Source organism: Papio anubis, chromosome 5 (assembly GCF_008728515.1).
Source record: "Papio anubis isolate 15944 chromosome 5, Panubis1.0, whole genome shotgun sequence".
Taxonomy (NCBI): Eukaryota; Metazoa; Chordata; class Mammalia; order Primates; family Cercopithecidae; genus Papio; species Papio anubis.
Genome location: NC_044980.1, coordinates 111,902,344 through 111,919,297, shown reverse-complemented (window position 1 = coordinate 111,919,297; position 16,954 = coordinate 111,902,344). Strand labels below are relative to the sequence as shown.

Genomic DNA, 16,954 nt, shown 5'->3' with positions numbered 1-16,954 from the left:
TGGGGTGTCAGACTGCCCTAGTGGGGATGTCTCCCAGTTAGGCTACTCAGGGGTCAGGGACCACAGCTTGACAGGGAGTCTGTCCCTTCTCGGACAACCTCCGTGTTGGGGAGGATCCTCTCTTCAAGCTGTCAGACAGAGTCGTTTCCGTCCTGCAGAGGTGGTGTCTGCTGCTTTTTGTTATTGTTTACTGTGCCCTGCCCCAGAGGTGGAGTCTACAGAGACAGGCAGGTTCCTTGAGCTGCTGTGAGCTCCACGAGTTGGAAGCCTCCCAGCAGCTTTGTTTACCTACTTAAAGACGTGATTGCCTCTGGCCTTTGCGCCGGTGGATCTGGACTGCTGTGATGTAATGGGGGCTCGTTAGTGCGTTAAGGACCCATCGACCGGGTGTGAGGACAGATCTTCCTGGTGCCTGTTTGCTCAAAGCGGTGTTGGTTAAGTTGCCCGATTCTCAGGTGTTGTGTGTCTCAGTTCCCTGGCTGGGAAAAGTTCCCTTCCCCTTAGCTTCCCAGGTGAGCAATGCCTGCAGCCCTGCTTCAGCTCTGGCTGAGGTCGGGCTGCAGCAGCTGACCGAGTACACCGATCGTCCGGCACTCCCCAGTGAGATGAACCCAGTACCTCAGTTGAAAATGCACGAAATCACCCGGTCTTCTGTGTGCGGCTGGCTGGGGAGTTGAAGACTGGAGCTGCTCCTATTCGGCCATCTTGCTCCGCCCCCTCCCAGCCCAACAATTGGTTTTTATATATTAACTCTGTATCCAGTAACTTTCTAAATTCATCTGTTAGTTGTAGAAATTGTTTTGTAGATTCCCTGGAACTTTCTATGTAAGCAGCATTGTCATCTGCAAATGGGATCATTTATATTTCTTCCTTTCTGATACTTATCCTTGCCTCATTGCAATAACTGATACTTTTAGTATAATGTTTATTAGAAAGCCAACATCTTTACCTTGGTCCCAAACTCTGTGGACATTATTAACTATGATATTAGCTGTATGTTTCTCCCCCCAAGCATTATTGAGGATAATTGATAGATAAAAGTTATATTTATCATGTACAGTGTGATGTTTTGATGTATGTGTACATTGTGAAATGATTAGCACAGTCAAGCTAATTAACACATTTATCACCTCACACAGTTAAGATTTGTTTAAAACGTTCAATAATGTTGAGAATACTATAGTATGGCTGTGTCAGGAGAGACACAATGAGGAAGTGAAGCCAAAATGCATGAAAGGAAAGAAGTTTATTACACATAGATACTAGAGAGGTTAGGATGCCAATGTGAGGCCAAAGGGAAGTCTGGAAATAGGGGATTCAGCTGCTGGGTGGGCGGGAAGAGGAGACCTGTGGGATTATGCCTTTATTAAGGTCTGTGGGGATTATCCCTTGGGATTTCCCTGTGGGTTGTGGACTGGCTAGTTTAAAGAGAACAATGTGAAGGGGGAGCTTATTCATATGACTCTGGTATTATTCATATGACTCTGGGTTTTATTGTGGTCAGCAGCTTTGGGATGTGTTGGGTTTTGGATTAGTGAGGAACAAGTAGGCTATATGGCAAACACCACACAGGGAGAGAAAGTTTTAACTAGGCCAAAGGTGACAGGGTTGGCTGGATTACGGATAACTTATGTCAGGCCTAAAATGGATGTCAAGGCAACCACTGTAGTAAACAAATTTATAACAATAGTTTTACTTTTTTTTTTTTTTTTTGCAGTGATAACATTTAAGACCTGCCCTCATGGCTGTTTTCAAGTATACAATCTGTTAACTCTAATAACCATGTTATACAATGTAATTTATCAGTTTCTAAAGTGCAGAGAATTTTAATTATGAATAGGTGTTTGTTGAATTTTGTGAAATCCATCTATTGAAATGATCATGTAGATTCTCTCCTTAATTCTGTTAATATAGTGTGTTATATTGATTGATTTCTGCATGTTAAAACCCTTCCATTTCTAAGATAAAACCCACCTGGTCATATTATAATTTGTGGGATGGTTTTTTTCTTACAAATATAATTCATTTATTAAACATAAGGAATTTCGTATTTTCTGTTTATTTTCGTGTCAGTTTTTATATTTTGTACCTTTCAAAGAAATGGTACAAGTTATCTAAATTGTTGAATTTATTGTCATAAAGTTGCTTGTAGCATTTATTTATCGTTATTGTCATGTCTGTAGAATTTGTAGTGGTAGCCTCTTTTAATTCCTGATTTAGGTAATTTGTGTCTTTTCTTTTTTCTTAGTCTGTTTTAGATCTCTTTGAAGAACCAAGATTTGGCTTTGTATTTTTCTCTGTTTGATTTTCTAATTGATTTCTACTCTTCATTGTCAATTTTTTTCTTGCTTCGGATTTAATTTCTCTTTTTTTCTTTTTTTTTTTAGTAGAAGATTAGATAACAGATTTTAAACCTTTTTGTTCATTCATATAAACATAATTTTTTAAAAAAATAAATTGAGATGGGGTCTTGCTATGTTGACTAGGCTGGTCTCAAACTCCTGACCTCAGGTGATCCTCTCATCTTGGCCTCCCAAAGTGCTAGGGTTACAGATGTGAGCTGCTGTGCCCGGTCCTTTTTGCTTTTTATCAGTGTTTTGTAGTTTTTCACATACAGGTACTTTACATATTTTATTAGATTCACACCTAAGAATTTCATTTTTGGAGGGCTATTTTAATGGTATTTAAAACAATTACAAATGTGAATTTTTCATTGTTGGTATGTGGGAAAGCAGTTGACTTTTGTATATTAACCTTATATCTTGTGAACTTGCTGTACTTATTTACTTGTTCTTGGAGGTTATTTTTTTTTAATTTTTATTTTTTTGGTCAGTTCCGTGGGCTTTTCTATATAGATGATTATGTCGTCTGAGGAATATATATGGTTTTATTTCATCTTTCCAGTTTGTATGTCTTTTGTTCCCTTTTCTTATTTCAGTAGCTAGGGGTTGAATAGCAGTGGTGAGAGGACATCCTTGTTTTGTTCTCAGTCTTAGAGAACTGTTATGTATAATGCTAGCTATAGGTATTTTGCAAATGTTCTGTATTAAATTGAGGCCATTCTCCCCTATTCCTAGCTTGTGGAGAATTTTTCTCATGAGTGGGCTTTGGGTTTTGTCAAGTACGTTTTCTTTGTGAATTGGTACAGTCCTTTGATGTTTCTTCTTTAGTCCATTGATGTGGTTGATTACATTTATTGATTTTGAATGTTAAACCAGTCTTCCATCCCTGTAATAAATCTGATTTGTGATGGTAGATAAGTTTTTATGCATATTGGATTTAATTTGCTGGTATTTTGTTGAGAATTTTTGTGTTTATGTTCATAAGGGATATTGATCTATAATTTTCCTTTCTTGTAATGCCTTTATTTGGTTTTGATATGCGGGTAATGCTGGCCTTATGGAATGAATTAGGCAATGTTCTGTCTGTTTTTATTATCTGGAAGAGATTGTAGAGAACTGATACCATTTCATCTTGAAATGTTTGAGAGAATTCACTGCTGAAACCACCTGGGCCTGGTGATTTGTTTTTTTAGAAGATTATTAATTATTGATTCAATTTCTTTGATAGACATAGAGCTTTTCAGTTTTCCTGTTTCTCCTTGTGTGAGTTTTGATAGTTTGTTTTTCAAAGAATTAATTTCCTCTCAACTATGAAATTTGTGGACATTGAGTTTTTTGTAGTATTTCTTTATTATTAATGACTATAGAATCAGTAATGATCCCCGTTTTTTATTTCTGATATTGGTAGTTGTGTCTTTGCTCTTTTTTTTTTTTTGATTACCTTAGGTGTAGTTTTATCCATTTAATTGATCTTTTCAAAGAACCAGTGTATTAATTTGCTAGGACTGTCATAATAAAATACCACATATTGGGTGGCCAAAGAGAAGTTTATTTTCCACAGTTCTTGAGTTTAGAACTCTTTAAGATCAAGAGGTCAGTAGATTTGGTTTCTCCTGAGGCCTCTCCTTGGCTTGCGGTTGGTTGCCCTCTCATTGCTTGTTCACATAGTTGTCCCTCTGAACAGGTGTGCCCCTGCCATCTCTTCTTTTGTGTCCAAATTTCCTCTTATAACCATATCAGTTAGATTAGAATAGAGAACACCCTAATGGCTTCATTTTAACTTCATCACCTCTTTAAAAGTGATTTATCAGTCTCTGAATACCATCATATTCTGAGCTACTAGGGGTTAGGACTTCAACATTTGAATTTTGGGGAGGACACAATTCCTTCTGTTAACAGTCAGCTTTTGGTTTCATTGATTTTCTCTGTTGTCTTCCTATTTTGAACTTCATTGATTTCCATCTTAGGTTTTACTCTTTCTTTTCTTTTTTTTAGTGCTTGTTTTAGGCTTAAATTGCTCTTCTTTCTCTAGCCTTTTTTTTTTTTTTTTGGTCAAGACAGAATCTTGCTACATTGCTCAGGCTGATCTTGAGCTCCTGGCCTCAGGTGACCCTCCTGCCTCTGGGATTAGAGGCATGAGCCACCATGCCCAGCCCTATCTAACTTTTATTGTTGTTGTTTTTGTTGTGTTTTTAAGGAGGAAGCTCAGACTGTTGATTTTCAGGTCTTTCCTCTTTCCTAATATGTGTGTTTTAATGCTACGAATATCCCTCTAAGCAGTGCTTTTGCTGCATCCCACACATTTTGATAAGTTGTATTTTCATTTTCGTTTAGTTCAAAATATTTAAAAATTTCCCTTGAGACTTATCTCTTGACCCGTGGTTTATTTAGAAGTGTGTTGTTTATTCTCCAATATTGTGGAGTTTTCCAGCAAGTTTTCTGGCTCTAATTTAATTCCATTGTAGTCTGAGAGCATACTTTGTATGATTTCTATTTTAAATTTGTCGGGGTATGTTTTATGGCCCAGAATGTGGTCTGTTTTGGTGAGTGTTTCATGTGAACTTGAGAAGAATGTGTATTTTGTTGTTGGTGAACTATTCTATAAATATCAATTAGATCAAGTTGATTGACAATGCTGTTCAGGCCAACAATATCCTTACTGATTTTTTGCCTGCTTGATCTACCAGTTACTGACAAGGTTGTACTGAGTCTCCAACTATATTACTGGATTTGTCTATTTATCTTTTCAGTTCTATTGGTTTTTGCCTTACATATTGTGAACAGTGAATTGTTAAGTACATACATGTTAAAAGATTTTTATGTCTTCTTGGAGAATTGACTCTTTTGTCATTATGTAATGCCTCTCTTCATCCTGATAATTTTCCTTCTGATGTCTGCTTTGTCTGTAGTTAATATAGCTACTACAATTACCTTTTTTTATTTTTTTGAGACAAGGTCTCATTCTGTTGCCCAAGCTCGAGTGTAGTGGCACAATCATGGTTCACTGCAGCCTTGACTTCCCAGGCTCAAGCGATTCTTCTGCCTCCGCCTCCCGAGTAGCTGGGACTATAGGTGGACGCCACCATGCTTGGCTAATTTTTAAACGTTTTTGGAGAGATGGGGGTCTCACTGTGTTGCCTAGGCTGGTCTTGAACTCTTGGGCTCAAGCAGTGCTCCTGCCTCGGCCTCCCAAAGTGCTGGGATTACAGGGGTGAGCCGCTGTGCCTGGCCTAGAATTATCTTTTGATTAGTATTATCATATATCTTTCTCCCCTTTTTTTTTTGAAAGGGTTTTATTGATATGTAATTCACATACCATTTAACTTACCAATTTAAAATGTACAAATTAATTGGTTTCTACTATATCCAAAGATATTTGCAACCATCACCAATTTCAAATATGTCATCACCTCAAAAAGAAACCCTCTACCTTTAACTATTACTTACCTATCCCTATGCCCTCCATCCTTTCCAGCTCCCTGCACCTTCCCAATCCTAGGCAAACACTAGTCTACTTTGTGTTTCTATTGATTTTCCTATTTGATATTCATATTTGATATCTGATATTCCATATAAATGAAATAATGTATTTGGACTTTTGTGACTGGCTTCTTTCACTTAGCATAATGCTTTCAAGGTTGTAACACGTATGTTGTAACATACATTAGTACTTAATTTCTTTTTGTGGTTAAATAATAGGTAGAAAAAAAGCTGTGGTAAGTAGTTTCTCTTGAGGGAAAGGCCTTTGTTATGGAGAATGCTGTGGGCTATTTCGAGATGGTTACTTTTTTTTTCCTCTGGTTTTTGGAGTTTTTGCCCTGGGGCCTCAGTTCTCTGATGGATCTAAGAAAAGTTGTTAATTTTCAGTTTGTTAGCATTTTTCTTGTGAAGATGGGCTTGATGACTTTCAAGCTCTTTATTTCTGAGCTGAAATTGGAAGTCCAAATTATATTTCCAAGAACAATGATAATTTGTCTACTTTCCCCTTAATGTTTTGTTTTTTTGCTTGTGGGCAAAGGGTGTCTCATTCGTTGTTTTATCTCTAGTACCAAAAAGCTTTGACACATTTTTGAATGAATGTTGAACCAACAAACTCTATAATTGAACTGGATGATGGTGTAGGGGCCAAGGGAAACCTTCCTCTTCACCCTCTGAAGGTCTGCTGAAAATCATCTGACAAAAGACAAATTAAAGGGAGAAAAGGCATACAAATTTATTAATGTGTAAGGGAGTCTTATGAGATATAAGAACTCAAAGAAATGGCCAGATGGTTGATGCTTTTATGTCATCTTGAGGTTTACAGAAAGAATAGGGGCTTAGAGCCTGGCAAAGCCGGTTATTATGGCAAAAACACATGGAACAGGAAGAAGAGGAGGCCTGGCTAGCACAAGTGGTCTTGTTATGCAGATGAAACTGCACAGATAGCAGCCTTCATGGAGAATAGAGGGTAAATATTTCTTTCAGACAATTAAGGTTGTCAGACTTTCAGTTATTATTTCCTAAATCTGGACAAGGGAAGGTCCTCAGAGAAAGCCTGGCTGCCATCTGTTTTTCTCTACAGATGCAACAGCTTTTCAAGGCTACTGCTGTTTGCAAGCCTTCTAAACAGCCATCTCAACGTATGTCAAATAAGTATATTTTGAAGTGAAATATTTTGGTTTCCTTCAATAGATCATGTAAGGTGTTATAAGAAAAACTTCAGCCAAATTAAATTTAAAGGTATTTAATTGAGCAATGAACAATTCGTGAATCGGGCAGCCCCCAGAATCACTGCAGATTCAGAGAGACTCCAGGGATGCCTTGTGGTCAGAACAAATTTGTAGATGAGAAAAAAAAAGGGAAGTGACATACAGAAATCAGCAGTGAGGTACGGAAACAGCTGGATTGGTTACAGGTTGGGGTGTGCCTTATTTGAACACAGTTTGAATACTTAGCAGTCTGTAAGTGGTTGAAGTGTGGCCACTGGGATTGGCCAAGACTCAGCCATTGTTACAGGTGCGTACTCCTAAGTTAGATGTTCAATCTTGTCTGCCTATTAAGATAGGTTAGATTTCATCCACAAGGACTCAAATTTAGAAGTATGGAATCCTTCTCAGGCCATATTTAGTTGGCTTTAACAAAGGTGAATTTGAGAATGTGGCTTGCCTGTGCAACCTAACTTTTCTTTATGGTTCTTCCATTGCTACTAGCTTTTGCCCTGGGATTGTAGGATTGTTTGTGCTAGGATTGTTAGGCAATGCCAGTTGTTTACTTTGATAAAGTGGATCAGATTACACATGAAATATTAGTGAGAAAAGGAAGAATTCTTTGGAAGGGCTAAAGTTATGTCACTGGCAGTTGGATAGAAAAGCTTTAATAGAGAAGAATAGAAGAATAGTGAGGATTGGAAAGCCTAGAGGTGAGTGGCAGAATTGTGGTGAATAAATCAGTAGAGAGTACACAAAATTTTGAGTGTTTTAAATTCATACTTTATAAACTAATTAATACCTATATTTGATTAGACAAATGACTATATATAGGGAAACTTTTATTAGGAAATTCAGTAAGCATAATAAAACCTTTTTTCCTCACAAGCTAATAAAGATATATTTTTAAAAAACGTTTTCAGAGATCCTGAACTTTCAACTGTTTGCCGGAAGTCTGGTACATTAATATTATATCCCGGGGCTGAAGCTGCTAATTTGGAAGAATTTATATTAGATTCTCCTGTTTATCCTTCTACAATCATCATCATTGATGGTACATGGAGCCAGGCTAAAGACATTTTCTATAAGAATTCCTTGTTCCGACATCCCAAACAGGTAAACTAGTAATTTTAACAGAGAATAAATATAAATGTATAATTAGGTATATTGTGTATGTTTTCTGTGAAGGGATACATATGCATTTTTATATATGAATTTGGTGGTATTTCTGTGTGTGAATATATAGTACATAGATATATATGTATGTTTATGAGTGAATATATATATATTTTGAATATATATATATTAAATTTCAAATTTGTAATTTATTCTCTCTTACTGCCAAATTTTACTGTAGTTGAGGCATTTGGCTATACTGAGTCTCTTAGATATTTCATCAGAGAAGTCTAAGGATTATTTTTATTATGTATTAATGTGTTTTGTTAAGAAGCATTGTCTTATTTAAATACTATTATTTGGTTACTGAATTACCTAGTTCTTATTAGGAATGACTAAGTTTTTATGAAATACTTTTTGTCATTCATTATTATAGTTATATGGTTTAATCTTCAGTTTTTTGATGTAATTAATTATGAAGACACCTTTCTTAATATTGGTCCATTCTTGTATTCCTGGAATGGACTCTACTGAGTAAACTATTAAACATTTTTGATATATTGCTGGAAATTATATTTTATTTAATGGCATTGAATTATGTGTATTTTTGGTCCACTGTCAGGTTTGGGTATTAAGATAATGTTAACCTCCAAAGTAAATTGTAGAGATTTTAATATTTTTCTATGACCTGGAATAGTTTAAATAATACTAGAATTCCATGCATCTTAGAAATTAGATGGAACTCATTGGTGAAGTCACTTGGTTCTGTTCTCTTTAAAAATGATAGCTTTTAAATTCTTCTTTCAAACTCTTCTAAGGAAATTATTCAAGCTTTCTACTTCTATTTGGATCAGTTTTTAATAACTTTTATATTTCTCTAGGGAATGATCTCTTTTCTATAAGTTGGCAGATTGGTTGCCCTGTACTTATATACAGTCTTTTTTTTGTTGTTATTTATTTATTTATTTATTTATTTATTTATTTTTTAAATTTTTTTTTTAATTTATGTATTATTATTATACTTTAAGTTGTAGGGTACGTGTGCATAACGTGCAGGTTTGTTACATATGTATACTTGTGCCATGTTGGTCTGCTGCACCCATCAACTCGTCATTTACATCAGGTATAACTCCCAATGCAATCCCTCCCCCCTCCCCCCTCCCCATGATAGGCCCCGGTGTGTGATGTTCCCCCTTCCTGAGTCCAAGTGATCTCATTGTTATATACAGTCTTAAATAATTATTTTAATTTCTCAGGAATGCATTTTTTTCTTGTTTTTAATCATACACACACGGATGTAGACATACACACACATGCACAAACGTTTTTTACACAAATAGATTCAAAAGGGGTTTCTCTATAGAGCTTTTAAAAGTATAAGCTTTTAGGTTGTTTATATTGGCTATTATAGTTTATTTTTATTTCATTACATTGAACTTTTTTCTTGACCAATTTTATATTTCATCTTTTTGGGCTTATTTTCTTCTATTATTTTTCTGGTTTTATAACATTTTTACTAAGAGTACTTCTGTAGACTGAATTGTGTTCCTTGTTCCTCCCCCAACCCCATGCGTATATTGGAGCCCTAACTTCCAATATAATGGTATTTGGAGATGGGACCTTTGGGAGGTGATTAGATTGTGAAGGCAGAGCCCTCATGATGGGATTAGTACCTTTAGAAGAAGAAACATGAGAGATATTTCCTTTTCTCTTTCTGCCTCTCTCTGTCTCTGTCTCTCTCTCTGTCTCTCTCTCTCTCTGTCTCTCTCTCTCTGCATGTGAGGACACAGCAAGAAGACTTCCATTTGCAAGCCAGGAAGAGAACTCTCACCAGGACTGTGACCATGCAGGTGCTCTGATTCAGACTTCCCAGCTTCTAGAACTGTGAGAAATGAGTGTTACAACAGCCTGAGCTGACTAAAACAAGTACTAATAAATTTCTTTATTAAGATTTCTGAGTTCTGCTAGGCTTGGTGGCTTGTACCCAAAATTCCAGCTCCTTGTGAGGCTGAGGTGGGAGGATCACTTGAGCCCAGGAGTTTGAGGTTACAGTGAGCTATGATTGTGCCACTGCACTCCAGCCTGGGTGCCAGAGGGAGACCCTGTCTCTAAAAAAAAAATCACTTTCTTTTTTGAATAAAAGGGTTAAGATGGATGCAATATTTCTGCTGGTATAACTGTCATGGTATCCCATTTTTTGGATTGAAGTGTTCTTTTATCAGTAACATTGATATAAGTTGTTTTGATTTCTTTCTACCCATGGGTTATCAATGAATTCTTTTTAAAAAAATTTCAGTAGCTTTTGGGGTACAAGTGGTTTTTGGTTACATGGATGAATTCAGTAGTGGTGAATTCTGAGAATTCTGAGTGGTGAATTCTGAGACTGCACCCATCACCTGAGCAGTGTACACTGTACCCAATATTTAGTCTTTTACTCCTCACCTCCCTCCTCCCACCCAGAGTCCCCAAAATTTATTATGTACATCTTTGCATCCTCATAGCTTAGCTCCCACTTATAAATGAGAACATAATGGAATTTGGTTTTCCATTCCTGGGTTACTTCACTTAGATTAATGGCCTCCAGTTCCATCCAGGTTGCTGCAAAAGACATTAGTTTTTTTATTTTTATGACTGAGTAGTATTCTGTGGTGTATATATACTACATTTTCTTTATCCACTCATTGGTTGATGGGCACTTAGATTGGTTCCATGTCTTTGCAATTGTGAATTGTGCTGCTATAAACATGACTGCACATATGTCTTTTTCTTTTTAAATTCAAATGAGGTCTCACTGTGTTGTCCAGGCTGGCCTTGAACTCTTGGGCTCAAGTGATCCTCTCCCTCCCTTGGCTTCCCAAAGTGCTGGGGTTACAGGCATGAGGCATCACGCTTTGCTTATGTGTCTTTTTCATATAATGACTTCTTTTCCTTTGGGTAAATACCTAGTAGTGGGATTGCTTGACTGAACGGTAGATCTACTTTTAGTTCTTTAAGGAATCTCCATACTATCAATGAGTTCTTAATTCTTAAGTGTTTTAACACTTTTCATCATTATTTTACTTTTATTTCTGATTTGGTGGAATCGTGATAAAACAGCATTAGCCACACTATTTTGAATAAGTTTATGATTTCTGTGTGAATAGGTACCTGGTAGATTTTTGTTCATGTTCTATTACTGTAAAAATGTACACTCTCTATTTAGGTATGTAAGTATTCATACTATTGCTTTTAAGTTTGTTAATTGTATTTTTCTTTATGTTTTTATTTTTTGGTATACTTGGACTGTTTGATACTGAAAAAGGATTATGAAAAGCTTCAGTGCTTATGTATTTTTAACGATGTTATCCCTGCATTCCCAGTAGTTTTTGTGTTATTTATCTGCTCTGTTGTTGGGTGCATAAAAGCTATACACTTAGTGAAGAATAACAATGGAACCCTGACTTCTGAGGTGTTAAACTTAAATTCTTTATAGTTTTTATTCCCTTTGACCAAAATGCAGACATAGTTTTTAGATGAGACTAAAATACATGACACAATTACAAAAAATAGCTAATGCATTGAGTGCTTTGATGGAGCAGTCCCAATTCCAAATGTTTTACATGTATTGACTCATTTATCTTTCCCCAAATCCTATGAGTTAATAAGTATTGGTATCTTAGCTAACAGATGAGGAAACCAAAGTACAGAGACATTAAATAACTTGCTTTAGATCACATAACTGTTTCACAGCATAGCCACAATTTGAACCCATCTTGTTAGAGCTAAAGCCAGCAGCCTCAACCACAGTGGTATACTGTTACTAAATGGAAAACTTCGATTCAGGATATTTACATAGAATAGCTTTAGATTTCTCTGACTTCCTGAATATTCATTGATATTCGTTGTCTTCCACATAACGAGTTTATGTCTAACTCATAAAAGCTGTGGATACGGTTAGATTGTGGCACATCCCAGATAAAATTTTAGGTTCACATTACATTTAAATATCACCCAATATACAGAGAAAGTTTAACAAAAGTGTTACTTCTGTAAAACATTTTAGTCTAAACATTTGAAAAAAATTTTTTCATGCATATGTTATGTCTACATCTTTAATCTTTTCGTTCTGTGGTAACTACACAGCTATCACAGAGATAAAGCACACAGTCACGTTAAAAATGTTAAATCTACTTTAAAAGATAAAATTCATCAGAATTATTTTCTCCTTTAAATTGAGCATCAGATTAGGAAATATATAAATAATTTCTCAGTTCTACTATACTATACATTTCTATCTCCTTCTCCTCTTTTTGTTTTTTCAAACCAGAAGCAAATGCAGGTGGATATGTAAACTTGAGATAAGTAATGCTTTACAACCATAGTATAAAAGCAAAATACTTCATGGAAACATCAGATAGATTTGATTACATCATGTGAAATATCACATAGACTCAAGTGAAAAGGCAAATGGCTTTCTGAGGAACTATCAAATCAGATAAAGACTTCATAGGCTTAGAATTATTAGAAATGAATAAGGTAAATATGAAAATCTAAATATAAAGCAGGCCAAAGATATGAAAAAAAAGTTCACAAGATAGAAAATAAATGTTCTTATAAAAATCATCATTTACCCTATTAATCGTATGACAAGATCCTAAGTTACAAATTTTTATGAAATAACTTAAAATTTACAGAAAAGTTTCAAGAATAATACTGAGTACCCTTGAATACACTAATCCAGATTCCTCAAGCATTAACATTATACCATGTTTGCCTTACTCTTCCTTTATGTATATATGCATGTATGTGTATAATTATGTTTTTCTGACTCATTTGAGAGCAAGGAATAGATATCCAGATTTCACTATTTCATTTTTTTTTTTTTTGAGATGGAGTCTCGCTCTGTTGCCCAGGCTGGAGTGCAGTGGCGCAGTCTTGACTCACTGCAACCTCCGCCTCTTGGGTTCTAGCGATTCTTCTGTCTCAGCTTCCCAAGTAGCTGGGACTTCAGGTGCGCACCACCATGCCCAGCTAATTTTTGTATTTTTTAGTAGAGAAAGGGCCTCACATATTGGCCAGGCTGATCTTGAACTCCTGACCTCAAGTGATCTGCCCACCTCGGCCTCCTAAAGTGCTGGGATTACAGGTGTGAGCCACCACACCTGGCGAGATTTCACTTTTTGAAATTGATGTTTTGCTAGCTCTAGGCCAGCAAGATGGTCTTTTTGTAAATATTTGTAGGAAATAAAAAAAATAGTAATTAAAAACCTCACCCAATATATGAAAACTCAAATGTTACATATCTTGGTACAGTTTCATCTAAATATACATGAGAAATATGGATTATCTTAGAATTAATATTATTTTTGGAATTTTAGAGTCTCATGTATCCAGTCCAAATATGAGTATGGCTTGATCAGACAAAATATGTTTCTAGAACTTGTTGCACAAAAGCAATGAAATCTGTACATTTACTGTTTTTAAAAAAACATATATATAAACAGATAAATAGGTAAATTGAGCTGAAAAAGGTATTGATTTTTTAAAGTAACTATATGCTTGTTTTCTGACAGCTATAAAATGTAAAATGATAGTGGCAATTGTAGTGATTTTTATGGTGAATTCTAAACTACCTTATGTAACACTAAAAGTTTGTTCATTTTAAAATATATTTTTAAATTCTTGAAAAATTGCCTGTTCACATATTTAGTGTATTACAAGATTTAGTTAATTAGTATCCCTATTCCCCAGCTTTTCTGGATGAAGATAAATTCATTTAATTACATAATAGACTTTCCTAGGGGCCTGCTTTAGTAGATGAATACAAATATTCATGCCCCTTTCATGGGTAACTGACAGAATTCCGACTCAAACTAACTTAAACAAGGACATATATAGATCATGTACCAGTGAGGTTCAGAGTGAGTAGGAGTGGCTTCAGACTTTGCTGGATCTGGTTCTCAGGGAGTTCTGTTTTTAGGGTATGCTTCTCTTTGTTTTGGTCTGATTTTCTCTTATGAATGGACTTCTTTCCTGTACTGGAAATTAACTGTAGGAAGCAGGAGATTAATATCCTCCTGGTAGGAGGTACCTCCAGTATGATATGACATGCTCAGTAGCTAAACTGTTGATAAACAGCTGTGTGAGACCTGGGGCAGTTGGAGGAGTTCACGGCCCCTGTCTGTTGGTCTGCCCTCTGCCTTTTTGGAAGACTCTTGAGAATCAATCAAAGGAGTTTTCCTGGAGGTCCCTGGTAGGGGAGGGATACAGAATCTGTGTCTTCTGACTAGTGTGAAGCCACACTGGGCTGAAGAAGCCAGTCTTTCCGGCAATTATGACAGCTCTTGAATTTTTAAAGAATTTTTTAGCCCTCCCAAAGCATTTAAATGTTGTCTAACATGTTCCAGTGTCTGTCTGAGGTGGTTTATAAAAGCAGGGACAAAACTTCTATTATTCAGAGTCAGGCTGTTACTGGTGGAAGAGATCCGAGTTACCCTGAGTTACCAGCAGCACATCGGTGCAGGTCTGCAGCAACTTCAGTCCTTGCCTCCTCAGAAAAAAGACTTTGAAGGACCTAAAGCAGGAAGAGACTGAGGCCCGTTTCAGAGTAGGAGTCGAAGTTTATTTAAAAGGCTTTAGAACAGGAAAGAAAGGAAAGTTCACTTGGAAGAGATCCAAGAGGGTGCCTGAAGGTCAAAGATCCTAGGGCTTTATAGGCTCGCCTCTTTCCCATGATCCTTCCCTTAGGGTGGGCTTCCTGCATGCGCAGTGTCTCCCTCACCCTTGGAGCTCATGCAGTGTGTTTAGCAAGTTGCATGCATGCCTGTCTGAGGCTTTCTTCCCTTTTTCTGGTGGCGTATACCTGGAAGGTCATATTTCGCCGTTTTGTCTCTTAGTGAGCATGCCCAGGAAGTTTTTTCTCCCTGGCAACTGCATTCAACTAACACTTTAATTTTAGTAGCTGTGGATCATCAGGAAGTGACCTCTCTCTGGCACCCTGGGTGGGCTGCCAAATTACCATTTTTAGAGGGGCAGTGTGACAATCGTCAAACCTCACCTGATATTCCTAGTGGGTAGGGGGAGAGCTCTCTCCTGCCCTGCTCATGCCTATCCTACTACCTGTAACAAGGTGAGAATGAGGTAAAATTTATAAGGGGAAATAAGGTGAAATTTCATTTCAGTGTTTCCCAAAACATGATTATCATTTCACTGAAATGAAATTTTCCCAGTGTTATAAATTGCCTGTTTAAAAAAAAAGTTTATTGAATGCCTACCTGGCAGTATATACCAGGCAATGTGCTGGTTATAAAAAAGAATAAGAATAAAAACTTTTCGGGAGTTCTCAAAAAAGAAAAATGACCTCCTGGTTTTATTTATGCTAACAGAAAGATGGTTTCTCTTTCCCAGAGTAGAATCCTGGATGGCCCTTTTATTGGGGTTGGGGTGGAGAGTGATACCATTATTGACAAGAGGAGTGCGTGAATTAGGAAGTTCCTCAGAGGATGTGGGCTGTTGTTTTCAGAAGGATGATTTAAAAGTATGACTAAGCAAACAAAAAAACTCCCTATATACTGTAGTCTACTATACATAGTTTATTTGTAAATATAGTCTTTTGCTTATTTTTTTGTTTATTCAAGGTGCTGTATATATATGTTTTAACAATTCTCTCTTATAGTGTTGTCTACAAAGTAAAAATGTTAAAAGAAAATTTAAATCAGTTTTTGCATAAGTTTCCCAAATCTGTAAATAATGTTTTTAAATTAATTCGGTTTTATTTCTAAATGTAATGTTATTTTTTCTCACTATGCCTTCAATATGCATATACCCCACCCCTGTTTTTTGCATAGAATTATTAGTTATTACTTAGTTGATCCATTCAGTTTCTGTAATAGTGTAAAAATTTTGCTCTAAATATATGAGAGAAAAATGGCAGAAAGGAAACAAATATCAGAATTAAAGTCCAAAGTGTTGTGTTTATAGAAGAAATATAGTTTTTTCCCCCTCCTAATCAGTAACTAACCATATGTGAACTTCATACTTACATAATTGAGGAATGAAAGAATTGTAATGCAAACCCATTAACTTGGCCTCTTTTTAATCTTGAATTCTAATATATCCAGACCATTTGGCAGTGAATCTCTTTCCCAGAGGAATTTTACACACAAGACCCTTGACATTTGCTAGGAATAAATCCAAGGTAATATGGAAGTGTTTGTAGAGGCTCCTGGCTTTCTTCATAAACATATTTCCATGTAGTAGTTGCATATCCTTTCTCTACTGCTGTTAAAATGTCCACTAAAGCTTAAATTTCTCACTTGATAAGCACAGTGCTGTTGGGAGCACTCTTTGGGTAAAACATTTTTATGAAAACTTTTTCTTGTGTCCACATAGAGCTGTTACAGACTGGTTTATGTTATGTATCTGATCTATTGCCAAACACATCGTTATTCTTTTTATGTTATCCAAAACTTCAGTTTTTAAAATCTCTATCAGCATTCAGAGTTGGTTTACATTTTAACACAGTCGCATTGTGATGTAGATTCTGAATAGACTCTTCTACTTACTGTGCGTTAAGTGACTTCTGTACTGTATCTTCCAGGAAATATGCTTTAAATAAGTGCCACAACAAAATAATTTCATGTTTTGAAATGTCTTTCTCCTTTGGGGCAGAGCCAGAACCCTTGAGTGTTAAATTCAAAATACCAATGGTCTAACAAATCAGTGATTTACTTTTTTTTTCCTCTTTCTTTTTTTCTTTTTAAATTATTATTATTATACTTTAAGTTCTAGGGTACATGTGCACAATGTGCAGTTTGTTACATATGTATACAT

General features: G+C 36.0%; 1 protein-coding gene across 4 annotated transcripts in view; it reads left to right on the top strand.

The window, feature by feature from the left end:
• DTWD2 (DTW domain containing 2) overlaps positions 1-16,954 on the top strand; it is a 164,436-nt gene that overhangs the window by 56,624 nt on the left and 90,858 nt on the right. For 3 of the 4 annotated variants that reach the window (XM_017959798.3, XM_017959799.3, XM_021939611.2), the window contains exons 4-5: positions 7,951-8,143; positions 9,934-9,993. In XM_017959798.3, coding sequence (XP_017815287.1) covers positions 7,951-8,143; positions 9,934-9,993 — 253 coding nt within the window. The remainder of the gene's footprint in view (positions 1-7,950; positions 8,144-9,933; positions 9,994-16,954) is intronic. The other variant, XM_003900021.5, reaches the window with a different exon arrangement.